Source organism: Lacerta agilis, chromosome 9, assembly GCF_009819535.1.
Source record: "Lacerta agilis isolate rLacAgi1 chromosome 9, rLacAgi1.pri, whole genome shotgun sequence".
Taxonomy (NCBI): Eukaryota; Metazoa; Chordata; class Lepidosauria; order Squamata; family Lacertidae; genus Lacerta; species Lacerta agilis.
The window spans coordinates 50,544,823-50,572,435 of NC_046320.1; the positions used below are offsets into that span (position 1 = coordinate 50,544,823).

At 44.5% G+C, this 27,613-nt stretch overlaps 1 protein-coding gene across 1 annotated transcript in view; it reads left to right on the forward strand.

The window, feature by feature from the left end:
* The first annotated feature begins 24,111 nt into the window (after positions 1-24,111).
* Positions 24,112-27,613, forward strand: part of ELOVL6 (ELOVL fatty acid elongase 6) — a 73,042-nt gene continuing 69,540 nt past the window's right edge. Inside the window, exon 1 of the mRNA XM_033160206.1 lies at positions 24,112-24,476. Coding sequence (XP_033016097.1) covers positions 24,388-24,476 — 89 coding nt within the window. The 5' untranslated portion in view covers positions 24,112-24,387. The remainder of the gene's footprint in view (positions 24,477-27,613) is intronic.

The window sequence follows — 27,613 nt, forward strand, 5'->3', positions numbered from 1 at the left end:
TGTTTAAGAAATAGCAGCACAAAATTTACATAGGGTTAATGGTTGTGTACACACCTTACATTTAAAGCACATTTAAAGCATATTTCCCCCTCCTAGAGAATCCTGGGAACTGTGGTATGCCAAGGTTGCTGGGAATTGTAGCTCCATAAAGGGTAAACTACAGTTCCCATGAATCTTTGGGAGAGAGACAAATGTGTGTTAAATGCATGGTGTGTACACAGCCTAAGGACCTATTAGAAGTATCCAGAGTTCCCATGAGTTGTATACTTCACTCATGGGACATTGTTGACGTTGGGAGGCAAAAAAATTTGCCAGTCCCTCCTTTCCCTGAGGCCCTCTGTGCCAATTGATAAGCCAGTTGGAAGGTTTAGGGAACACTCTGTAATGAAGTGGGAGGAGATATGAGGGGTGGCATATAAACTTAACTCTTTCTGCTTCCACAAGCAGAAACTTCTGCTGGATATCAGTGCCTTCCAAAAACTGAAGGCGTGTTTTCACTCTCAGAAGAGACACTCTGGATCTAACCCAATATATTGTGTTAGTTATGTAAATAAGATTAATGATATTAAAATTAATGAGGACTGTCAGGAAAAGATACTGTTGGCCGGGGTTAAGACAATATTAACACTGAACAAAGGAGGAAGATTATTGCTATCCTATTTTACCAATACAGGAATTTTCAAAATACTGCTATCCCTTACAACGTTGCCTAATCCACCTTTAAAGCCATCTAAAGCCCTTTTGGTGTAGTGCTTAGAGTTCTGGACTAGGATCTGGGAAACCAGGGTTCAAATCACCACTCATCCATGAAGCTCACTGGGTGACCTTGGGCCAGTCACAGTCTCTCAGCCTAACTCACCTCACAGGTTGTTGTGAAGATAAAAAATGGGAAAAGAAGGGAACGATGTACAGCACCTTGAGTTCCTGGCAGGAAAGGCAAGATATAAACATAGCAATAAATTAAATAAGTAACATTGGCCTGAAGGCACGAGGGTTAATGTCAAGGCTCTGTCAAGGCTTCGGGAAAGCTATTCCTCCCCTGGTTGCAGCAAGAGCAGAGAAAACAAGGTAGAGTCCTTTTTTAATGAGTTTTACTGAATCCTAATAGCAAGAGACAAAAGAACGCAACCAGCCTCAGCAATGGCATTGCTCCAAACTGGGCTCCTCCTTCCTAGCAACAGCATCTTCCCCTACAGTGGCCACTCATAGTCAAATGTCTTTGAGTCTTTTGTTCCTGTACTCTTAACGAACGCCACATTCTGGGAGAAGGGGGATCAGAAACACTTTCCAGTGACAACGTGGAATCTAGCTGCCCTGCTGCAGTCCACCCCCCTTCTTCTAACACTTCCCAACTTTTCTTTTCCATCTCTCTCTGAGCTGTGACTTTCCTCAAACCCCTCAAAGCTGTCTCCCTCTTTTCCTGCGGCATCAGGAGAAGGGGAGGGGGTTATCTCCACAATTCCTCCTCCACCACCTTGCCCTCTTGAGTTCAATCCATGATGTTTGCAGAGGATAATGGTGTGCATACAAGCCCCATCCCACGGCTCCATCTGCTCAGACTTTCTTGCTCTAATCAATGTTTCTAAAGGGGGTTTCTAATTGCATTCAATCCGGATCTATGTACAGATCTAGTGTGGTATTGCGTCCATCAGGAGGGGTCCATGTGGAGTCCCTTTTTGTGTAACATTTTTTCGGTGGTAGTTGGTGGTCAACGTTCTGTTCAATAATGTGTTGGGAGGGCAGTGGTTGTTCCCCAGTAGGTTGAAAGATGTTGTGTTGTGAAGATGTTGTTTGTTCTACTTTGTCTTGTTCTTGTGTGTGTTGAAAGTACTCCTTCAGGTGTACCTGTAATCTGGATCTAGTTAGGAACCTCAGTGCAACCAGAAACCCTGCAGTATCAAAGTATTGGCTCCTTACCACATTCAGACCTTTGTTTGAGCACCTCATGTTCAGAGAAGTAGATGCATTCCAAGTTCATGGGAGGTTGAGATAGTGCACAAGCTCAGCCACCTATACAGCACACACCTGTGTTTCTCCTAAAATAAGACACCGACTTATTTCCCCCCCCCCTCAACAAAACAGAGTATGGCTTATTTTCAGGGGATGTCTTATTTTAACCACATTGCATCAGTACGCTGCATAGCCACGCCTTTCCAGGCTGTTTTAATGGGAGGTGCCGCGTCACTATGGCTTACTTTCGGGGTATGGCTTATTTTGGGGGAACGGCTTATATTTCGCAAATGCATAGAAATCCTGCTATGGCTTATTTTATGGCTATGTCTTATTTTAGGAGAAACACGGTAGTGTTCACTTGAATCAGCTGAACGTTTGAATAGGATTTAAGTCTGTGACCATAACCTCATCCTACTGAGGCTTCCAAGTAACAGCGACAGATTTAGGGTGGTGCAATCAATTCCCACACATATAAGGCGCCAATTTTTGTAATTGCTCAAGATTCCTCATTCCTGGCTTACTGTGTGCACCTTATATAACATCCTCTAGAACAGGCATACCACAGCATGGGCAGACAGGGGAACATTTTGCACCCTGCCTCCTGTGGCGAGACACACCCATCCTGATCCCGTCAATTGAGCTTAGTGGTAATCAGGGGGCTATATTCTGAGTAAATTTAAGAAATTAAGAAATGTAGATTAGATTACAACAAGAAGCTGCCTTATGCTGTGACAAACAATTGTTCTATCAAGGTCAATAATCTCCACACTGACCGACAGCAGCTCCCCAGGGTTTCAATCAGGGGACCATCTCACCTCTACCTGGTTCTATTCCTGGCACCTCCCGCATGCAAAACCCTGCTGCCACTTCAGACCTATTCCAGTTATAAAGCAGATCACTTCGCTTTCCTTACGGGAGACCCAGTGAAGACCGAGTTCCTGAATTTGAATAGATCTCACACAATGGGCCATCTGTAGTCCCATCCCCAAGCCAAGAGGCCACCCCGGTGCCCTTCCCAATTGGTCCTCTGCACTCAAGCCTTCTCACATGTCACTGAATCTTCTAGTAGAGTGGGATGACTCGGTTTGTGCTAACCTCTGACCCTCATTTGGGGCAATGGTGGCACTCTTCCTGAGCAGGACCTTTTCTGCCTCTGAACCTTAGCAATGACCCAGCTTGTTGACTGCTTCACACTGTGGCAACTCTCCAAAGAAAAGAACTTCTGCTCATCTATCTTAACTCATCAACAGTCATTAGATGCTGTAATTTCTATCCTTTAATTTCAACACTAAACACTGCATATTTAAATTATGGTGTGAGAGTAATTAGTGGATGTACAGTGTAACAATAACATCCTGCACATTCTTTTGAATCCTCACTCAGTGAGTCTCCAGCCCTTAAACATATTTTAATGAGTTCAGCCTCACATAAAATCCTTATAAGAGAAGTTTTTGTCACACAGCGGTAAATTAATGAATGCAGAGTCTTCTTCATAAACAGAATAAAAGTTTACTGAAGAAATTAAACTTGTTCATAAACAGCATAGTTAAAGAGCATACAGAGTGCTCATAGCAGCTATCTGATTCTTCAGAGACGTTCAGATCTAAGTTACTGATTAACTGGAGTCCTGGAGCTGCTCCGTCTTCCTCAAGCTATATGTGCACATACTGGCTGAGACACACAGGCACTGACTGACAAAGAAAGAGACTCTACATTACAGACTGAGGCCCAGAGAGAAAATGGCTACTTTTTATAGGGAAAATGAGTCACGAGTCCCAGCAGGGCCGTCTCATAATAGGGGCTGGGTGGCGCGGTATCACCAGGGCGCCAGGCCCCCCAGGGGTGCCCCGCGACCTCGCCGGCATACCGGCCGCTCCCTCCCCAACCCGCCCCCGCCCCCATGGGCGGACGGGCGGGCGCTCGCGCACCGGCGGGCAAACTACAAGCCGACTGCCCTCCGGAGCCCCAGCTGGAGCGCTGGGAAGGGCGCGCAAAGCCCCGCGCCGCTCCAGCGCACACCCCTCATCCCCCGCTCACCCACCTCCCTCACGCGCTGGCTGCCCCTCGGGGGATGAGGGGCGTGGCGCTGGAGCGGCGCGGGGCTTTGCGACGCCCTTCCCAGCGCTCCAGCTGGGGCTCCGGAGGGCGGGCAGCTTGCAGCGCCACGCCCCTCATCCCCTGCTCGGCCACCCCCCCGAGGGGCGGCCAGCGCGGGAGGGACGTGGGCGGAGAGGCGGCCCACCGGGGGCGCCGAGGGATCATCGCGCCAGGGCACCCGATCCCTTTAAGACGGCGCTGAGTCCCAGTGACGTAGCAATTTATTGCTAATAGTTACAGCTTGCAGGTTTGAATGATTGTGTAGGCCTTGTAGGCCCCACTGCCTTATTGCTTCTGCTCTTAAGAACCTTTGTCTCATGACAGTATTTGCTATCCAATTTGCAGAACAAGATGGCAACCTTACTAGCTTAAGGCTGTCCAGGGGAAAGAAAAGGCAAGCCTTAAAAACAAATCTGTGATGTTCCCCACAAGTAAAATTGCGTGGTTTTCATTCTTCTGCCAAACCATGCATACATAGTGGGCTAAGTTGATAATAGCACTGACTGACCCAGCACAATGATCTACTCTTCTTGGATCCACACATATCATCTCCATGACAAGCTCCTATTCACTTGGGTGATCCTAGCTTTGATATTTGGCCTGAGTCTGAGGTGTTTTCATAGGAGTGAAGAATGTGATTCATAGAACTAGCCAGAACTGCTGTTGACTCATGTACACTCGGATTCCTGTTGGTTTGAAATGAACAAATACTTTGGTAGGTGATAATGTGTTATATGACGGTCCATAAATAATGACCACAAGGAAACATAACAGTGACATCTTGAATTAAATGGCTGCAATCCTGAACACACTAAGGAGAAAGGCCCAGTGATCAGTGCATTTTGAGAGAGCATCAGCACATATCGAGGAAGTATTTTCTTCTGTTTCTAATCTATATGTAATGATTTCTGACAGAAATGCACTTACTTGGCAGAATATCACTCACCTAAATGGAGGTAGTTTTCTCACCACATGTGGTGGACCTACAGGTACATGGTAAATAAAGCACAATTCTGTTTAAATGGGAATGGCAGATTACATCAATAAATTGAAAACACAACGGCATAATTTTTAATTTTCACAGCACTCGGGAAATATAAAATGCCCCATCTCAGTTTCTGTCAAAACCCTTTTGAATCTTTTTGCACATCTTAATAAATTGTATTGTTTGAAAGCGGAAGGAATATTTCACCCAAAGTACTTAGGCAGAATGGTTGCAGTCTATACACACTTATCTGGGAGAAAGCCCCATTGAATACGGCGGGTAAATATGTGTGGTGTTACTGCCAGCACTATATAAAAAACATGATGCAATACTAGAACATTGCAACACCATTGTTAGCAGATAAAATAGCTGTGTTGCATGAAATACAGGGATGGAAGAATCTCATTTCACCTCAATCAACAAAATGGGACACACCACCCCTGCTACCCTGAATCTGTTGGTCTATAACAACACTGTCCAGTTGCAAATACTCTTTTCCTGGCAAACGTATTGGAAAAGATTATGGTGGCTCACTTGCCGATATTGATAATCTGGATTCATTCCAATCAGGATTCAGGCCTAGTTTTGGAACTGAATAGGTCACAGTGGTCCTTCATTAACAGACAAGGGGAGTGCAGCAACCACCCATGGCACCTCCATCTAATCTGGATTCATCTTCAATTTGTTTGCCCACACCAAGTCCATACACCTCCAGACACCAATTCAAGACCTTTCCTTCTGACACCAATGAAACAGGAAAACGGAGCTGGGTGTCATCAGTACATTGTTGGCACTTGACCCAAAATCGCCTGATGACTGTTCCCAGTACACTCATACCTCGGGTTGCGCTCGCTGCGGACTGCACGCTTTCAGGATACGAACGCGCCGAACCCGGAAGTACTGGAACGGGTTACTTCCACGTTTCAGCGCTCGCACATGCGAAGAAGCGCTAAATCGCACTTTGCGCATGCGCAGTAGCCTCGAATTGCATCACGCACGTGCGCAGACACAACCTGAGCGTCCACTGTATTGGCAACAAAACATTACCAAAAAATGTGCACATTAGGCAGAATTGCATAGAAACATGGGCACATTTATTATTTCTTAGTATTCTTTATTAAATTCCTATACCACCCTTCATCCGAAGATCACGGGGCAGTTTACAATATAAAAACACAAAAATACAGAGCATAATAACAAACAAAAACAATACTCACACACAGTTTAAAAGGCCATAGATGGTTTAATTAGCCAAAAGCCTGGGAGAAAAGGAATGTTTTTGCCTGCACACTAAACTGTTGACACAGTTGCAAATGTGTTGCAGACATGTGGCAATCAAAACTGAATAAAAAGAGAAAGTGAGTGAAGCCAAAATTGGCAGATCCTTCTGAAGAGGGCTAGGGTCACATGCATCGAAAAGTCAAAGCTCTTGGTTTTTGCTCTCCTGGCACTAAATTGTATGGATTTATTTGAAATGTAGAAAGCAGTACCTGAGCAGAATTTCCTTTTATGTTCTATTCTCTACAGCTTCCAGATGGTGCAGCAGAACTAATGAATCTGTGCTTCAGCACTGCCCAGTGCCAAAGCAGGTGCCTCAAAGTGGAGGAACAGCTTTTTGTTTGCTATTCATCACTTTCTCCAGAATTAGTACAGTGTATGAACCAAGAGAACAGCAGCAAAAAAGTTTTGTCCTCATACCTTTCTCCTCCCTTCCTCTCTTAAGGAGAGACAGCCAGCCCATTGCTCATTTCAGCAATGTTTTTACATTTGCACTTCTCCTCCATGTTCCCCTCGTTCATTGCTCACTCACCCTTGAAAGGGCAAGTGAACAGGCAGCAGCGGCAAGAAGGACAAGCAGCAGCGCATGGTCTCCCTGTTGGGAACTTGGCGTGTGCCCAGCAATGCTGGGGTCTGGCACGGACATTGTGTCCATCAGACGCAGATTCAAGGGCTGCTGGGTTGTGTGCAGGAATGGGCAGATCTGTCCGTTTCTGTTTCTTTCAGTTTCTCCTTTTTTCCTTCTTGAGGTCAGTTATCCAGGTTTATACATTAGTTTGCTTTAAAAAAAACAACAACTGCAAGATCTGAATACACCAGCATTTTAGTGCAACTTTCTCCTAAGATACACCTCTATCTATGCAATTTTTTTTTGTCTGATATACATATATTTGCAAATAATGTTTCCAACTAAAATGCATTTATTTTCACTAATACCGGTATATGCATTTTTTATGGACACTTTGCACCGGTATATGCATTTTTATAGACATTACATAGCTGGAGAACTGCATTGCAAGTGCACATTTTGTTTCAGAAAGTGCAGATTAGGTAACTTTGCCTTTTTTAAAAAAAAAATTAAAAGATTTTTATTATTTTCTACAATAAACAACAAATACAACAAACAAAAAAACCAAGAACAATTAACAAAAAGCAAAAAACACAACAAACAGATTAAAACAACATAAGAAATAACAAAAGAAAACTTATACATACCTAAACAGGAACACTCAATAAATCATTGTTTAGTTCTAATTTCAAATCTTCTTTAGGGGGACTTCCCCCGTTCTCTCGACTGCGTTCAGTACCAATATACTTTGGTAACTTTGTAACTATTTTCTTAACATTCACCATTATTCTTAATATACTTTAAAATATTGGCTAATCATATATAATTCTTTACTTGAACAACATAACCTTAAAAATTTCTAAACATTTCTAAACCATTTATAACATTACTTCTTATATACTATTTTTATCTAACATCATCTAGCTGAAGCCAATTAAACAAACTGATTCTGCTTCAAATGCCTAACTTTTCACAATTTTTTAAATAATCCTTAAATTTCTTCCAATCTTGTTGCATCTTATTGTAGGTAACTTTGCCTTTAAACCAGTGTGATGTAGTGGTTAGTGTCGGACTAGGCCCTGAGAGAAACCAGGGTTGTAGTCCTCACTCGACCATGAAGCTCACAGTGTGACCTATCCGTCACTCTCAGCCTGCCCTACCACACAGGGTTATTGTGAAGATAAAATGCTTTATAATAACAGAACATATAACTGTTAATTTAAAAAAATCCATGTGTGACTCTCAATAAAGTAGCAGCAAAAGCTTTGGCAGGAACAGCTCAATAAAAGTCACCATCATCATAGTCTATCAAATGCCTGGGGAAAGAGTAAAGATTTTAGCAGATGTTTGTGATGGCTCCAGTTGGAGCTCACTGGGGAGACCATTTCATAAACAGGGAGCAACAACTGAAAAGGCCCTGGTGAGCACTAGTGAGTTTTCTTAAGCGCCCTTGCAAAACTACCAGGTGCACCGAGTGCTTCTTTTCCACCAGGCTTATGAAGATCAGCCTTGATTTATAATACTTGTGACATATGGAGAAGCAGATGGAGTGTACTGCAGTCATGGAAAAACTTGTCATCCTGCGACTTGTCCGAATTCTTCCATCTCCTCCAATACTGCGTTTGCACTTTCTATTGGTTCTTCCACTGTCAGCACCAAGTCATCGGCATAGGCTTTCACTTTATGTTGTGTCTTTCCGACTGTTATTCCTTTTATTCTCTCTGATTGCCTCATTGTCTTCAAAAGTACTTCCAGGACCGAGATGAATAATAATGGTGACAATGGACACCCTTGTCTTGTTCCCTTCGTAATTTCTATATTCTCAGTAAGCGTATTATTAACAATTATTTTAGCTCTTTGTTGTGAGTAAATTGCTTTGATACTTCTTATGAACTTTTCACCCATATCCATTGCTTCAAAGTTCTTAATCATGAATTCCCACGAGATATTATCAAAGGCCTTTTCCGCGTCAACAAAAATCATTGCAGCTTGTTTCTCATTCCTGACAGACAGGTATTCGATAAGATTTATTATATTTCTTACATTATCTTTCAACTGTCTGCCTGATATTTCTTTAAGAATATTCTTCATTCTATTTGCTAATATACTAGCAAAAATCTTATAGCCATTGTTCAGTAGCGAAATCGGCCTATAATTCTTAATTTGAAGCAAGTCTGAATCTGGTTTGGGTATCAATGATATATATGCATCCTTCCATGTATCTGGTATTTCCGCTTTCTCTAAGATGTTGTTCATCACTTCTTTGAAGGGTTCAAGTAAGGTGTCTCTAAATTTTTTGTAATATCTTGCCGTGAATCCATCCGGTCCTGGAGCCTTTCCACTTTTCAAATTTCTTATTGCTTTGGTAATCTCTTCCTTTTCAATTTTTTTCATTTAGTCGGCTTTTCATTTCTGTCGTTATCTTCCGCACCTCTTTTTTATTTATATATTCCATAATTTTATTAATGTCTTGATTTCCAGCTTTTTTATACAATTGTCTGTAGTATTTTGCGAAGCCTTTCCTTATTTCGGATGGATTTTCAACTTCCTTATCTTCAATTTGTATTTTATTTATTGTGTTTTGCTCTTTTCTCTTCTTGATCTGCCACACCAACCATTTTCCTGGTTTATTCGCATGTTCGAAGTTTCTTTGTTTCATCCATTTAATTTTCCATTCCACTTCTTGATTAACAATCAATGAAAATTGGCTTTGCAGAATCTTAATATTTTGGTTTGCTTTCACATCGTTTGGTTTTGTTGCGAGTCTCTTTTCGTTTTCCATAATTTGCTTAAGTATTTCTTCTTGTTTCTTTTCTCTATTCTTCCTCTTAATGCTATTTTGTTGTATGAAAAATCCTCGCATCACCGCCTTAGATGCATCCCAGACTATACTCTCTTTTGTTTTTTTGTTTCTGTTTAATTCAAAATAATCCGTTAACTTTTTCCTTGCTTTTTCTTCCAATTCTTGATCATCTAATAGATTCTCGTTGAGTCTCCATCTGAATTTTTCTTCCATTCTTTTAATTTCACAAAATATTGGATTGTGATCAGAAAATGTTCTCGGTTGTATTTCAATTTTTTCAACTCTTGGTGCCATCTCGCTGGAAATCATGACGTAATCAATTCTTGCTGTTGATTGGTTTGGTTCTGAAAAATGTGTAAATTGTTTTTCCAGTGGGTGTCTCAATCTCTAAATGTCTATTAAATTACAGTTTTTAATCAATGAGAAGAAGGTCTTAGGCAATTTTCCTTCTTTTGATTCCATCTTCTTCCTCCTTCTATCCATTTCCAATGAGATCACTCCATTCATATCACCTAAAATTATAATTTTCTGGTCCAAGTATTCAAAAAGTTTTTCTTCCAATTCCTTGTAAAATTCTGATTTATTGCCATTTGGTGCGTAGATTCCGACAATTACAAATTTCTCGCCTTGTGTCGTGACTTGTACTGCAATTATTCTTCCTTCCTCATCCTTAAACAGCTGTTTTGCCTCAAGATGTTGTTTCATGTACAGAATTACTCCTCTTTTCTTTGTTTTATCTGAAGATGTAAATTCATTACCCAATTTCTTTTTCACCAATAGCCTTCTGTGTTTCCTGGCTACATGCGTTTCTTGTAAGCAGATTATGTCGAGATTCTTTTTTTGCAAAATATGCTCAATTCTGCTTCGTTTCGTCTTTTGGTTAATTCCGTTCACATTCTAGGACAACACACGTAGCGCCATCTTGGTTTTCTTTTGTTTCTTTTACTGTCTTTTACTGTTATTCTTCTTCTACTACTTCTTATTCTTCTTCTTTATTAATATTATCCTCCTCCTCTCCTCCCTCCCCCTGTATTGGGGCGGCACATGCTCCTTCCAGTGTTTCTTCCTCCATCTCTTCCTTTTCAAACTCTTTATATCTCCTGAGGAATTTTGTAACTTCCGGCATCCCTTTCAATTTATGTTTTTTGTCCTTATAAAAAAAGGAAATCCACTCTGGGAATTCCCATTTGAAGTCTATCTTCTTCTTCCGCAGCATTCTTGTCAGAGGTTGGTATGGCGTTCTCTTTTTCAGCAAGTGAAGTGGGATGTCCTTAAATACGATTATCATTCTCCTTTCAGCTCCTCGTTCCGGCCAGAAGTCCTGCTCTATATGGAAATTAAAACCATATGAAGAGGTGAAAGAATATGTAAACAATTGGTTGCAGTATCATCAAATTAATGAAATGTTCAAGAGCGACATGAAAAAGATAGGCTTCAGCGAGACTAAATCAAAATTTGAAATCAAAATACTAAATAACAACTTTAAAGTACTTGCTAAAATGTACAAGATGCTGTTGGAATGGAACTTGAAGGATGAAGAAGTGAAGTTGATTATTCATTGGGCAAAAGACTTAGGACATAACATTATGTTAGAAGACTGGGGAAAACTTTGGAAGGAAGGAATGAAATTTACGGCATGCACTGCAATAAAAGAAAATATGCTAAAAATGATGTACAGATGGCATATTACCCCAGTTAAACTAGCAAAGATGTATAAGTCTGATAATAAGTGTTGGAAATGTAAAGAAAAAGTTGGTACCTTTTATCATATGTGGTGGGAGTGTAAGAAGGTAAGGGCTTACTGGGATCTGATATATCATGAATTGAGAAAAATGTTGAAATATACTTTTGTTTAAAAACCGGAAGCCTTTTTACTGGGTATTATAGGTACAGACATTAAAAAGCAAGATGTTAAACTATTTCAATATGCAGTGACTGTGGCTAGGATTTTGCTAGCACAAAGGTGGAAACAAGAAGAAATACCGACAAAGGAAGATTGGACAGTAAAATTAATGGAATATGCAGAACTGGATAAAATGACAGGAAGAATCCGGGAACAGTGGGACCACAAATTCATCAAAGACTGGTTAAAGTTTACGAACTATTTGACAAATAATGACTTGAAATTGAATACATTAGGACTTCCGGTGGAGCGCCATTCTGTGCAGTCGGGAGCTGTTTCGGTTCCGAGACAGCTCCGGTGTTTTCAGGGATTGGAGTGACTGCAATCGCGTTGCGGGCTCCGTTAAACCTTGGGAGGGGCGTCCCGAGGGCTTGGGTTCTAGCGGGCACCAGACGTGCCAACCTTGCTCTTTAGCAACCCTTGTAAAAGGGAGGCTCGAGCGAGCGGGGCTCCGGTACGGCGCTGAAGAGCCATCGCTAACTGAAGACACGAAGCAGCGGGTACTGCCGGATTTTGAACGCTCTGCTTTTCTTCAATTTGGATTTAAAACAAGGACTCTGTAAGTACGGAGCTTAATTTGAACTTAAAGTGTGGAAATTTGGCTTGCGGAGAGAGATTTAAAATGAGGAAGTCCGTCTCTCTCTGACAGCGGCAAGATCAAAGTAACGTCAAAGGAGCTGGAGCCGCTTAAGACTTGCTTTAAAGTTTAGAGCTGATTTTAGAGATCGCTGAAACCCCGGTTTGGGGTAAGACTGAGACATTTTATTGCTTTCCTGTGGATTTACAACTCTGTTAACCCTCTGGCCAAGGAGTCTGGGTCAGACTGGAAATGGCGGATACTGAGATGGACTGGATTGCGCAGTTGGAAAATTACTGAGACCCCATCACCTCCTGTTTACTTAAATCCCACAGTGTCCTTCAAACTCAAAGAATGGAAGACACAACATCACTCCAGCAAAGACTATTGTTAGAGCTTCAATTACTTCAGCAGAGAGTTATAGACAGGTTTTCCCAGATTGGAACTGTTTTAGATAACTGTTTTAGATAACTGGTAAAGATGGAAAAAATGAAGATTCAGAGGAAACCCTTGAAGAAGAGGACTTGCAAGCTAAAAAACAAGGAAAGCTCCCTAGGCATGAGAGGCTGGGAGCCTACAGGCTGGACAGAATAGAGAGTGCTAGGGGTGTGAGCCCTAGTGCTCAAGATCAACAACTGAGGAAAATGCAATATGTTGCCGAGTATGAAGATGATGTTGCTAGTGTAGCTATTTACCAAGAAGAAAGTTACAATCTGGAAAAGAAGAAGTTACAACGAAGAATATTAAGTTTAAAGCTGGACATGATTGAAATAATAGAATTACAAGAAGGAGCTGGAAAGGGTGGATTTGGGGGGGGGAAACTTGTGGGGGATGGGAAGGGAAAAGACAAGGGTTGAGATGGACAGGAGGGGTGTGGGGTAAAGGATGAACTTGTAAAGGGGATATAGAAAAAAGGCTGACCACGGAACTCCGAAACCAGAGGGGAAATGGTGTATGAGAATTGGAAGAAATACTTAGGTTTTTGTTAAGATGTGAATTATTAATAGGTGAAATTGGAATCAGTTGATATATAGGCTACAGTATTAGAAGTTAAGTTAAGAGAGGATATAAGAGGTTGAGTTATGTAATGTAATGTTTAGTTTGATAAGAATAAGATTTGAGGTTTGAGGTTTATGGATGTAAGATTAAGATTAGGTGTGAGAAATAAGATTTTATAATGTTACAAAGTTACTAAAGAAGATTATAAATGAATGCAGAAGAATGGACGTGAGGAAGTCCCAAACTAAGGATTATAAAGAGGATAAGGATGGATAAATACGTGTTTTGTTTGTGTGCATTTTGTTTTGTAGTTTTTGTAGTGTTTGTATTTTGTGTATGTTTATTATTAAAATCCAATAAATTCTTTTTTATAAAAAAAAGAAATTGAATACGTTATTAGGACTTCAAGAAGCTTTGTAGTTAATGTGTAGAAATATTATTGTAATTAAGATTGTTAAAGTGATTAAGAGGTATATGATATTATAAGCAATGATAGATTAAAGAAATATATTATTAAGATAGAAATCTGAAAGCCATGTGAAAGGTCTGAGGGAAGTCATGGCTATGATTGCCAAAGTTGATAAATGAATGTGAATTTATATTTTATTTTTTGTAGTAGTTATAGTATAAAACAATAAAAATCATATTTAAAAAAAGAATAGTAAGAATAGTGTACTGGCCCTCTTGGCTTGCCATACCAGAAAGTGCTTGAGTCATTTGTATGGTTCCAGTTTTATCTCTGTGTTGACAAGAATCAGTCTGTTGCACAGCATTTTTCTCTATGAGCATTCTTGTTGATTATGCATCCTTTGTACTGTCTGTTCTTTAATAAGCTTTTGATTGTGCATAAGTAGGATCGTGTTGTAAGCATTTGGAACTCTGTAGTATCACGGATTTAAATTACCAAATCCGCACTATTCATTTAAAACATTATGACACCACTTTAAGCAGTTGTGCCTTCCCTCAAATAATCTGTTATGGTAGGCACCTCCCAAAGCAGTTTAATTCACCTGAAGATTAAAGTAGAAGTTACACCATTCAAGTGGATTAGAATGTTTTGGGTGTTGCTTGCCCCAATTAATGTTGTGATTATTACTTATTGTTTTGACATTACAAAGGTACCTTGCTTCTTGAACAGCTTGGCTCTAGAACAAATCGGCTCCTGAACGTCGCAAACCAGGAAGTGGTCTGGTTTGCTAAAGTTGTTTGGAACCCGAACATCCGATGCAGCTTTTGCTCCTGCCAGGGCCGTCTTAAAGGGATCGGCCGCCCTGGCGCGACGATCCCTTGGCGCCCCCGGTGGGCCGCCTCTCCGCCCACCTCCCTCCCGTGCTGGCCGCCCCTCGGGGGGGGGGGTGGGCGAGCGGGAGATGAGGGGCGTGGCGCTGCAAGCCGGCCGCCCTCCGGAGCCCCAGCTGGAGCGCGGGGAAGGGCGCGCAAAGCCCAGCGCCGCTCCAGCGCCACGCCCCTCATCCCCCGAGGGGTGGCCAGCAGGGAGGGAGGTGGGTGAGCGGGGGATGAGGGGTGTGGCGCTGGAGCGGCGCGGGGCTTTGCGCGCCCTTCCCAGCGCTCCAGCTGGGGCTCCGGAGGGCAGCCGGCTTGCAGCTCGCCCGCCGGCGCGCGAGCGCCCGCCATCCCACCCGCCCATGGGGGCGGGCGCGGATTGGGGAGGGGGCGCCTGGTATGCCGGCAGGCTCGCGGGGGTGCCCCTGGGGGGCCTGGCGCCCTGGTGCACCGCGCCACCCAGCCCCTATGACGAGACAGCCCTGGCTCCTGCAGCCAATTGGAAGCCGCGCCTTGGTTTTTTAATGGTTTCGGGAGTCAAACAGACTCCCAGAAGGGATTAAGTTTGAGAATCCAGGTACCACTGTACTTGTAAATGCTAGAGATTCCTAAAGAGCTTTCTGTTTTAGGCCCCATCTGCACTATACGCTGAAAGTAGTCTGCCACTTTTGACTGTCATGTCTTCCCCCTAAAGAATCCTGGGAACTGTGGTTTGCCAAGAATTTTGAGAGTTGTGGGCAAGCTAAATTTCAAGAAAGCTGATTCACTGTTGCTGAGAACATAGTTTGACTGCATAGTGAACATAGTGAAACTAGCATGGGACAGGAGAGAATGACACTTTAACTCCGCCTGGACACCCAAGCTTCGTATCTTGAGCAGCTCCTCCAAGCTGAAGCTGATTGTCTTTACCCAGTGTTTGGAGAGAGAAAAAGGATGCTGAGAATGCTCAAAGGCACAGTTCTCATTATTATTGGTCTGATATTCCTTAACTACTTGTTCAGGCATGCAGGTAAAAGTCTAGAGACACATATAAAACTGGAGATGCTTAGCACTGGAAATTGCACTTGCCATATTGTCATCACTGATGTAAATGAGGCCTGAAAATTTTGCTTAAGGGGAAGCAGGTTCTACCAGTTCAAAGCATGCTTTATGCACAGATCAGATGTGTTGGTTGCCTGGAACAAAAACAGTTTAGATTTGCCTTAAAGCAAATCAAACTATATTATTATTATTATTATTACTATTACTATTATTATTATTACTAATAATAATAATAATAATAATAATAACAATATTTCAATACCAACCTTCATCCAAATATCACAGAGTGGTTTGCAAGATAAAATGATGGGGGGGGGTAGCGATTCTTGTTTTTATCTGTAAGCCACCACGAGTTCAATGAGGGAAAAAGGCAATATATAGTATAAATAAATTAATAATGCTAACACTAATACAGTACTACTGATAATAATGTTTTGGGTCAGGCTATTATTGTGCCAAAGAAAGCTTGGAGTGACTGAAATGCAACAGTTTCAGTCTGTTTCTATTTCATAAATAGACTGGAAAGAGAAGTTGCTGAATTGCAACTAATTACCAAACTTAAAACCACGGAGAGACCTGGTCTGAACAAAGACATTGGATTCTTATCTCATTATACATAAATGACAAAGCTATCTTTAGCCATCTCACCCCTTGCTTTTTCCTGTAAGACCAACTGCAGTTATTAACAGTCGTCAACAGGTTTTCCATACCTATCAGCCAATCACCCATTCCCACCACCCTTCTGAGTAATACCCCTCCCCACTCTCTCACTATATATAAGGGTCTGGTGACTTCTGTTTCAGTGTATCTGAAGAAGTGTGCTTAGTTGGTCTCTAAGGTGCTACTGGAAGGATTTTTTGTTTTGTTTTGTTTTGAAATGCAACAGTAAACTACATTTAACATACTAGTTAAACTGGAATGATGGGATCTACAGTGGTTCAGCTGCATTTAGGAAACTGGCTTAAAGCCAAGCAATCTCGTTCAACTGGTTTGAGGATTTGCAACCTTAGCCTATGGAAGCTGCACACTTGTAATGAGAAAGTAATAAACTGTTGCATGCCACCCCAATCTCAAAGCAGTGTGAGATTCCAGAGCTTCCAGGTGCTCACCCTTCAGCATGAGGGACAGCGGAGACTGTGGTGTCTTTACACATACATACAACCTAAGCCTATGATGGATTGGTTCACAGCACTAACACCCCAAGAGGGTCTTGCTTCTCCTATGGCCCCAGCCTTGGATTTCAACAGAAATCGGGCATAGCTGTGTCTCCCAGCAGCCCAGCCTGCATGCTTCCAGTTTCTAGCTCACATAACTCCACTCTGTCCTTTGTCTTTCTAACTACCAGCAAGGTGGGAAGGAGACACTCTTTGTTATCTGCCACAGAGCCACTTCCTTTGTTACCTTAATGGCCCGTACATAGAGGGTCATTACCTCACCAGGAAACAAGCCTGGCTATTCCAATAATTGAATCCAACCTGAAGGGGGCTCAAGCATATAGCCTACCACAAAAAACCCCACAATACTAACATCAGCTGATCACCAAAATAGAAAATTCTTTCCAGTAGCACCTTAGAGACCAACTGAGTTTGTTCTTGGTATGAGCTTTCGTGTGCATGCACACTTCTTCACACCAGAGTGAGATGAAACATCTTGCCCATGATCGGGCGAGATAGGGCTGGCTATTGGCCAGAAAAGAAACCTAGCCACCAGCCAGGTCTGTGCTCTTTCCACTTTGACATGTATTTGCTATGCATAAATCAACAAGTGAAGCTTTGCATGTCACGAAGGGAAAACACCATCGCCTGCAGATCGCGGCAGACCACAGTTGCCGGCCCTTTGTCAGCTCCAGGAGCTGATTAGGTTGGCAGAAGTAGGCCTACGATGTACATGTGTCAGAGTCCTTTAACGCGATTTCCCTCGGGGGTGGAGGGGTGGGTAGTAAGGATGAGTAGTTAAAGCTGCAAGACTAAAATGCAAACGCCTTTGGAAATCTATCCCACTGGAATGTTGTTGTTCAGCTGGTGGTACGCTCACCTGAAAAAAAAATGTCTTTGTTTATTTAAGCATGGGATGATTGGCCAAGGACACGCCTGCAGCCCGTGGGCCGGCATAATGGCGAAGCGCCCCCTCCGCCGCGCTGCTCTCCCTCTGCCTCTTTCGCGGGCATTCGGCTGGGCGTGACGTCATTTCATTCATACCGCCAGTTTGCAGAACAATCTAGACCCTGGGCTCGTTCGAAGTGAGGCAAAGGTGAGGGGGAAGCTGGACCGCCCAACTTCTCTAGCCCGTTTATAAATGCCTCGAAACCGGTTGCTTGAGTTCGGCGCGCGCCCCTGAGCTAAATCGGTCCCCCTGCAGCGGATTATTTAAAAAATCCCTTCCATTTACTCATGCTTTGGCACTGTGGATTCAGTGCATCGCATATCCTTCATATAGATAATGTTTAAAAAGTCTCTCTGTGTTTCTATCTCTCTCTCCCCACACACCCCTTGCCAGCTCTCGGTGGTGCAGTCCATTGTGACATTCCGCTAGGAAACCTGTCGGCTTCGCCAACTGTAGACCACGAGCGCGCTCCTGGGTCTTAAAGCTCGCGAATTGTAGTTTGCTAAGATTTCGTTCTTATCTAGGGAAGGAAACTGCGTTCCTCGAACCTAGCTGTGAAAGCTCTCCTCAGTTACCTGTGAGGAAGAAATTGTAACGATAAACTTGGTTGCATCGCTGAATTTCAGACAGACAGTGTGGTGTAGTGGTTAGAGTGTCAGATTACCACCTGAGGGAGAGCAAGATTCTAGTGCCTGCTTGGCCAGGAGGCTCACTGGGTGACTTTGACCCAGGCAGTCACTCAGCCTAACCGACCTCACAGGGTTGTTGCCAGGATAAAATGTAGTGATGGGATGGGGAGAGAACTATGCACACCACCTTAAGCTCCTTTGACGAAAAATAGGATGTAAATGTAATAATAATAATAATAATAATAATAATAATGTGACTAGGCTGCAATTTGAATCCATTAGCTGGGAGTAAACTTACACGGTGTATTCTGCATAGCTATTCAAAGGCAAATCCCATGGAGGTCAATGGGGCTTACTCCTAGGAAGTTGGGCATGGGATTGCTCTTTTTCTCTCCCATTGACATCAATTAAAATACCTAACTTCGGAAAGAGGGAAGGCCAAAAGGAGGGTAGACTGTTTGTATCGATGGACATGTAAAAATTAAATCACTGTCCATTGTTATTTATTTAAGGCATTTATACTGCATAATCATTAGCATTTCTAAGCAGTGTATATAAAAATAAACCATACAGAGAAGAAAACAATAAATGTTCATCATAAAACCAAACATAAGCTGGAGCATTACCTTAAAACAGGCTTCCCCAAACTAAGGCCCGCGGGCCAGATATACCGTATTTTTCACTCCATAGGGCGCACCGGACCATAGGGCACACCTCGTTTTTAGAGGAGGAAACAAGATAAAAAATATTTTTTCTGGTTTTCCTCCTCTAAAACCCCTGGGTGGTTTTGTTTTGTTTTTTTGAGGATCAGCTAAAAGTTTTGCAGCTTTTTTGCAAAGGGAAAAGCCCTGGTTTTTTTAGGATCAGCTAAAAGTTTTGCAGCTTTTTTTGCAAAGGGGGAAAAGCAAAGAGAAAAAGCCCCATTTTTATGGGGTTCAACTCACATTTCTGCAGCTTCTAAAGGAAAGGGAGCCTTTTCTACAATTTCCAGACAGATAATCTAATCAGCCAGTCACATGTCGCTGGGGAAACAAACAACCTCCCTCTGCAGCACATTCAACAATGGAGGCCTGGGCAAGGGGGCGGGCCTGAAAGGGAGCCGGGGACTCTTATCTCTCTCCTGATCTCTTGCTGATCAGCTGCTGAGCGGGGTCCTTTCAACACTCCCTTTTCTCTTTGTAAAATAAAAGCCATGATCCTCTTTTGGCCCCTGGGCAATTCAGCTCCAGGGACCACCATTCGCTCCATAAGACGCACAGATATTTCCCCTTACTTTTCAGGAGGAAAAAAGTGTCTTATGGAACGAAAAATATGGTATATATAACATGGGGGGGGGGAAACAAATGAAACCAAGACAAGTGGATTAGAGCCTTTCCCAACTAGGTGTAATCCAGATGTTTTGAATGGCAATTCTCATCTGCCCCAGCCCTGACCCATAATGACCATACTCTAACTGACAAACAAGCCTAAGCTGGGGATAAGCGCTCCTACCGACAAAAGTCATTTGAGATGCCAGTGACAAGTTGGAATCCAGGAGTACTCCCAGATTATGAACCTGATTCTTCAGTTGGAGTGTAGCACCCCTCAAAACAGGATATACATCTAACTGCCAAAACGTGAGTTACACATGGGAACCACCCACACAGTCTTAGCCCTCATTGCTGGGTGAAGAACTCAAACGCCTTGTTTGGTTTCTGCTGAAGTCTTTAATTCACAAATCAGCTGGGTGCATAGGCAAGGGACAGGTTACAAGATTCAGCAGGTGCATAAAGGTAAAGATACATGTTGCTGTTGTTGGCATCCATCTGTCTTGAGAGACAATGGTCAAACAGCTGTGTTAGCAGCACCATGGTGACCTCCCTAGCGAGCAGCTGGGGCAGTGTGTATGGAGGTCCTGGGCTTCCCAGACGACAAGAACCTCCTCTCGTCCTCACTGTTGTGGTCCAAAGGAAAGCAGAACAATACATTTGGCACCAGCTTGGCTACAGAAGTTGCCAGAAGGAGGTGTACAAGATGCCATGCAACCGCCTTAGGGACTCCACTCTGGATTTGTGAAGGGTTTACTCCTTAGCCTTTTCTTCTCCCAAAGATATCCTGCAAAGCAGCAGAGCTTATGGGTCAGATTTTTCCTTCTCCTAGATGGACTACGTTTCCAGGTTGATGTAGAGTCTACAGCATGCACATAAACCACCTTCTTGACAATTGGGCCCGCTATTGGTCTCATCCATTCAATCTTCCATAGCCTGTCTTCACATACTGGGCAAATCCCTAACTCAAGCTAAGAGTTGTACCTTCCTTTTTGAGAGCACTTAGTGTGGCAAGCAGCTAGAGTCCTGGGACTGGGCAAGCAGATGGACATTCCTTCAAGTGAGTTGAGCTTACAAAGTGTTTGCACTGGTGCTGGGGTCCCCATGTCCTTGGAGATGGATGTGGGACAGGTGCCAGCTCAGCATCCAATTTACCGGTACTCTCCTCACTGGCAAGAGGCACTGATGAGCAGCTCCACAACAGGAGGCATCTGATATGGGTTGTCTGGTTCCATAGGGGCAGTGCACCCCTCTGCTAACCTGCTTGGTCCCTCCCCTAGATCCAGCTCTCTATTCCCTGTAAATACTTGCACCCTCCCTGAGCTCAGACACTTCTTGGGGTCCCAATTGCATCTCCCCCCCATGCTAGGATCCTCCCTGGGGTTATTCAGATCCAACTCTTTATTTCACACAGTTAAGGTAACTGAAATGGAATCCCATGCACAGACTTTCTTTAGATTACCATTTGTGAAGTTGAAACAATGTTTCTAATCCACCTTTTTTTGTAATCACGGACGGACTGATTGGAACAGGAGAACCAATTAACAGATTCCTGATAAGTGCTATGAGCATGCTCTGAAAAAAATGGCTAACAGAACATTGCTTAAAATGTTCTAAGGTTGGCTAACCTAGCTACCACAGTGTTTGCAGACTGGCGATTCTCACCTAGTACTGATGACGGAAACAAACTAACGACACAATCTATTTCTAGATGGGGAAAGATGCAATTGGAGGCACTTGGTGCAGCTTGGGAACTGAGCATGATTACTCAGATGCAAACTTGAGTTCAGTGGTTCCCTAGTAAAATGTGCAGCTACCTACCAGTAGTTAAACAAGATGTAGTGATGTCTTCTTCTGTGCTGATCACTCATAGCCAAGTAAGATTGTCTTCCAAAAATACGGTTTTAACAATGAGTCCGTAAGTGACTGTGGAGGCCAATTCTGGACCCACACGTCCTTCCACAGTGGGGACATTGGTTTCCAGGTGAGACTTGATCAGTGTGGATTTGCCAAGCGTGCCTTCCTCTTCGCACGTTTCTCCCTTGTGTCCTGAGTTCGAGTGTCTCCAAAGCCCATGGCACCTTTGGTATGACACCTTTGGTAAAGGCTGTTCTCCAACTGGAGCGCTCACAGGCCAGTGTTCCCCAGTTGTCGGTGTTTATACTACTTTTTTAAAGATTTGCTTTGAGAGAGTCTTTAAAGCTCTTTTGTTGACCACTAGCATTACGCTTTCCATTTTTAAGTTCAGAATAGAGTAGTTGCTTTGGAAGACGATCATCAGGCATCTGTACAACATGACCAGTCCAACGAAGCTGATGTTGAAGAATCATTGCTTCACCAACTTAGATGGCTTTAAAAGAGGATTGGGCAAATTTATGGAGTATAAGGCTACCAGCATCTACTAGGCATGATGTCTATCTATGTTCCTCCTCCACTTTCAGAGGCATTACGTCCATGAATGCCACTTGCTAAGAAGGTGAGCTGAGTGGCATCTGGTTGGCCATTGTGAGAACAAGATGCTGGACTAGATGTGCCACTGGCCTGATCCAGTAGGGATCTTCTTATGTAGCTCCCTAGACATTATTTGCTGTGAATGCAGTGCGGAACATATGGTGGAAATAAGGGAAAACTGTGGGTCTTTTTTTGTTGTTGTTCATTCTGGGTATTTCCCCCTCATCCTTTCCCCATAACAGAATAGGCTTGCCCCAACCTGTATGATTACATCGTTAAAAAAGAAAAGACAAGACAAGACAAAATAAAAAGAGTCCCTACTGCATTTGTATAGGGCAGTGGGGAAGAATACAAATGACAAGAATTTTATTTATTTATCACAAAATTTAGATAATGATTGGTTGTTAAAACAACAACAACAACCCTCAAAGTCGAAACAAAATAGAAAATTCTTTCCAGTAGCATGCACACGAAAGCTCATACCAAGAACAAACTCAGTTGGTCTCTAAGGTGCTACTGGAAAGAATTTTCTATTTTGTTTCGACTATGGCAGACCAACATGGCTACCCACCTGTAACCCTCAAAGTGGTTAAGAAAAAGAATAAAACAATGAAATTATCAGTAAAACATAGTTAAAAATGATTAAAAACCTTCAAAAAATAATGTGGTTTGTTGTTGTTTTGCTAAAAACCAGATTAAAATACATGTCAGCATAACCACATGTCTGGATAGACTTGCCTAAGCATTTTTTATTTTTATTTTTGTACCAGAAAGAGTGAAGTGAATGTACCTGCCTGGTGTCAATAGGCAGGGTTCTTCAAAGTATGGATGCTGCCACAACAAAATATGCCATGTGCAGGGCCAGCACAAGACATTTTGACATGTGAGGCAAACCGCAAAATGGCACAACCTCACCAGGGAAGGAGGGTTGAGTAAAGATCCACAGCAAGATCAAGCTGGGGATAAAGATCTATTGGTACATTGGGAACAAAGGGGGGAGGGAATCAAATGAACCCCAGCTGATGGTTGAAGGAAAGGGGGGGAGGGTGGGTCCAGAGCCCAGGAGACTCCTAGGGGTGGGAGGAGACTGGCAAGGCCTCCTATTGGCTGAGAGCCCCCTATAGAGGGGGGCCTGCTGAGGAGGGGGTAGATCTGGCCTCTAAGGAGTGTGCCACTGCTGTCACTGTCACTGCAGTAGCAGCAGTGGGCAATCCATTACCTGGAGGCTGGATCTGCTGCCCCTGTGGATCTTGCCGCCTGAGGCGGTTGCCTCACCTTGCCTCAAGAGTGGGCCTGCCCTGGCCAGGAGTATTATGTGGCACTTGTAACAATGCCAGTGATACTGAAGGAAAATATTCCGCAGAGACTCTTACTCAGATCTATACCCCAAATAGATCTTGCTCACTTGGTTCTTCCTGGCACTGGTGCATTCTTACTTGTGGGCATCCGTCCATCTCAAGAAACAATGGAGTGCACCTCCAGGGGTGAAGTTGAACCGCTGTGTTAGCAGCACTGATGTGACCTCCCTGGGGTGCAAGCCTGAGTAGTGTGTGTGGAGGTCCTGTGCTGCCCAGACAACAAGACTCCCCTCTCAGCCTCACTGATGTGGTCCAAAGGAAAGCAGAATAATATGTTTGTCACCAGCTCGGCTGCAGGAGTTGCTGGAAGCAGGGCATACAAGGTGCCATCCAACTGTCTCAGGGACTTAGGGTTTACTCCTTAGCCTTTTTTTTCTCCTGAAGGTGTCCCACAAGGCAGTGGGACAAAGCAACATTTTAATCAAGTTATGGAATGATGGGAATCAAGGAAGGCTTGGAGAGGAAAGACAAGTTTAACACACATCCCTAAAAAGTGTGTTGCTGCCAAGATTTGAAGGCCAGGTTGAAGATGTTTTCTGATGTGCAAACAGTGAGCAGAAAAGGTCCTTCACGGTATGGAAGCGTGGGAATCGCCGGCATGTGTCGCTCAGCATGGTTAGGAAAGCAAAACCTTAGCACTGCTCAAGCCCCGCCTTACCGTCCCCCCACCCGTTTCTTTTCTACCCACACTTGGAAGCTTGCCTAGTTAGGAAAGCCAACAGGAATGAATGGACTTGGGAAGGCTCTGAACAAGGGTTGGGCACTAAGACCGCCGCGGCTCCCTTTCCGCCCAGGGTGGATTGCAGAAGCGGAGAGGAGGAGAGATCTCCAGACACGAGAGGAGGTTATAGGAAGAGGATAAAAGCAATGCTACAACAAGGATATAGCTGAGAGAGAGAAAGAGGGGCGAAGAAGAAAAGGAGGAGGTGGTGGATGAGGCCGTGTGGTGGTGATACCTGACGAGACGCTGAGCGGGGGGGAAAGGGGGGCCTTTCGCAGACCTTGTATTGTCAGCCAGGCGTAAGGAAGCTTCCCCTCCAAGATCGTTCCAATGAACATGTCAGTGTTGACTCTGCAAGAATACGAATTCGAGAAGCAGTTCAACGAGAATGAAGCGATTCAATGGATGCAAGAGAACTGGTGAGTGATGATGGTGATGGTGGCGGCGGCGGCGGCTCCGGGCGAGCCGGTGCTCTCTGGCTGGGAGCAAAGCGTGTGCGTCTCCGGGTGATGCTCTCCCTCCCTCCCTCCCTCCTGCCGTGGCAAGGATTACAAGCGAAGGAGGGAGGGAGCGGGGAGAGCGGTGGCGGAAGGGAGAGAATGCAGGTCGCCCAATGTGCCCAAGACGCCTCTGTGTGTCCGGGGCGCGCGCGTGCGCCACGGAGTGCATTATTGGCGTGTGGGTCGGCGCGCATCGCGTGTAGGTAACGCTTTCCGTGAATGGGTCTAGTGTTGGGAACCCTCCCGGGCTGGAACAAGAACACCACTGTCTTCTGGGGGAGACAGGCTCCTGTTGTTTATTTGGATGCCTATACTGTATATATGTGTTATATAATAGAGCACATCTACCACATTGTTCCTCGTCCTTAGAAACCATCTGCTTCTCCAGCACCACCGTTTTGCATTAGGCCCTCGCTCTGTTTCACCCATTGCGCCCCATGCATCTTTAATTCGCACCCTCACTTCTGTTGTGACTCCTAATTTTACTCGGGGTCCTTTACCTCCCCCCACCCCTCGCCATGCATGTTTCCTCTCCCACACCCCCTTTTGTATGTGTGTAGGAGGTGAATACAGGCTTGTTTCGATCCATGCAAAAATAAAAAAGCCTCCTCGCTTCGTTGCTGATAAAGAAACCCCCGCTCCCAGCATCTCTCGGTGGGGCTGGGATCACTTTTGCCTTCGCGTTATAGCCGTGCATCTAAGCGCGGGGTAGATTTCTGTGATGGGTTTGGAGAGGATGAGAGGAGGGGTTCCTCTTCCTGCCGCCGGTTGCTTGGAAGGCAGGGAGGGGCTGGGAACTTGGGAGCCGAGAAGTAGTAAGGCTGGTCACATTCAGCATTCAGGTAAAGCAACAGTAAGAAGGGGAGAGGGGCAAATGTAAAATTATACGCATTTGCCGCTAACGAAGTGGCCTGCATCTTCTCTGACTCTGCCGTAGGAGGGAGTTTAGGCTAGACTTTAGGCTAGACTCGTCATCAGGTGCTTTTTTATTTTATGGCGGTTTCTCCCTCCCCGCTGCCGCGATCCCAAATCTGATCTCCATCGAGATCTCTCGCTACAATAAAAGTCTCGGGTGGAATGTCCTTGGCTTAAAAGTGCCTTTGATCCTGACAGCCTTCTCCAAGGGAGAGTAAACTTTGAGGTGCCACCCCAAGAGGACTGAAAAATGCATCCTTTTTTTCCATTTTGAGGATGATGGTGCACATCGGAGGGAGGAAAATGGACGGGGGAAGCTTACAAGACAGAGGCTCATAGCACCCCCCGGATCTAGCCTGAGCCGGCCAGCGAGACTGTGTGTGTATGCGCGCGCGCCTTTCCTCAAACAAGCACATGCCGTTGTGGGCGAATCAGTGGGAGACGGAGAGGGGAAATGAGGTGACGCCAGGGGAGCCGCTGCGCGGACAGGGCTTAATTTTGATCCCGGGTTCGGTCCCTGAACCTATTTTTGAAACGCCGGGACCATGCAAATCAAGCCGGAGAGTGGCCAATTCCTCTGCGCATGAGCAGAGCGCGCTCCCACGGAGTGACCCAGGCCGCCGGCACACCGTGGGAGGGGAGGGGCCGGGTTAGGTTGAGCCTTGGCATCTGTTGTCTTAGAAATTTCGCGTTGGAAGGAGATGGGTGGAGAAGGCAGCCCCCTTTCCCTGCATGGCGGAAGAAGGATGGAGTTGGAAGGATGGAGTTGATCGTGTGTGTGTGTGTCTCCTCTCGTGCTCCTGGCCTGCTTCTGCCGCTGCGACCTGCGGGGAGCCGCCATCCTTCCAGACATAAACACGTGCCTGCCCCTAGCCAGTTCACGCTCTCCCAGGTTTAAATCTGCCATCCCGCTCCGCCCCTTCTTCCTCCCTTAAGTAGGCCGGGCCTGCTGCTTTGGCAATCCTGTAGCTGGCGAGCGGCGAGCACGCTTGCCAGGTAGCAGATTCGCCCTGGCGTGCCCCGCGTGCAAAATCTCTCCACCCCTCTCTCTTTCTCTCGGTCGTCAAGCAGCATTCGCCTGTCCTCACCTGAATTGCAGCAGCAGCCACATGAGGGAGGTCAGCAGATCGGTGGGGTGAAGTGTCTGGGTCCTCCAAGAGCCAATGAGGGCACCGTTGCACAACGGTGCCACGAGGTAGTCATCCCTGCTGGGGTGAGGTGGCCAGTCTGTGTGCTGATCACACAGGCAAATGGCATGGCACGGCTCCCTACGATGCTCCTTTCCACACCTGGCACAGATCTGCCAGACGATCGATTTGGAACTCTCCTCAGATGAGGTTGCCAACTGTCTAGATTTGTTTGTTTTCTTGCTTCATTCTTGGCATCATTTCAAGGCAGTTTGACCTGCAGCAGTCATCAGGTAAGACTGGGGGGGTGGGGCGGATAGAGCCAGACATGATCACCTGATGATTGCTGCAGGTCAAAACGCTGTCAAAGGGACATGCCAAAAAAGAGATACTGTATTCTTTGTCCAACAGCTTAAATATTCTCCCTGTCTCTCCCCCTGTCCTCTACTCTGTGGAAACTTTTGACTTTTAGTCAACTTTTGTACTTCTTTTAGCCAGCAAACATTTGTTGCGTGAGCTGTGGCCCTCTCACTTTCAAGTTGTTTGGCAGCCTTTGCCAACCTGGTGCCCTCCATATGTTTTGGACTACAGCTCCCATCAGTCCCAGGCCAAAATCATAGAATCATAGAGTTGGAAGGGACCCGGATGATCATTTAGTCCAACCCCTTCCAATGCAGGAATATGCAGCTGTCCCTGACAGGGATTGAACCTGCAACCTTGGTGTTATAAGCACCCTGCTCTAACCAACTGAGTTATCCATACATTTAAAGCGGTATAATACTGCTCTAAAAAAGCATGGGTCCCCCCCAAAGTATTCTGGGAGCTGTAGTTTGTCAACAGTACTCAGTTGTTAGGAGATGCCTTCTCCCCTTACAAAACTGCCTATTCCGCTCACAAGGCGTTCCCAGTGCTCCCTGTGAAGATTGATTTATTGTAATAACCACTCTGGGAACTAGCTGTGGGAAGGGAATATGGGTCTCCAAACAACCCTCAGCACCCTTAACAAACTACAGC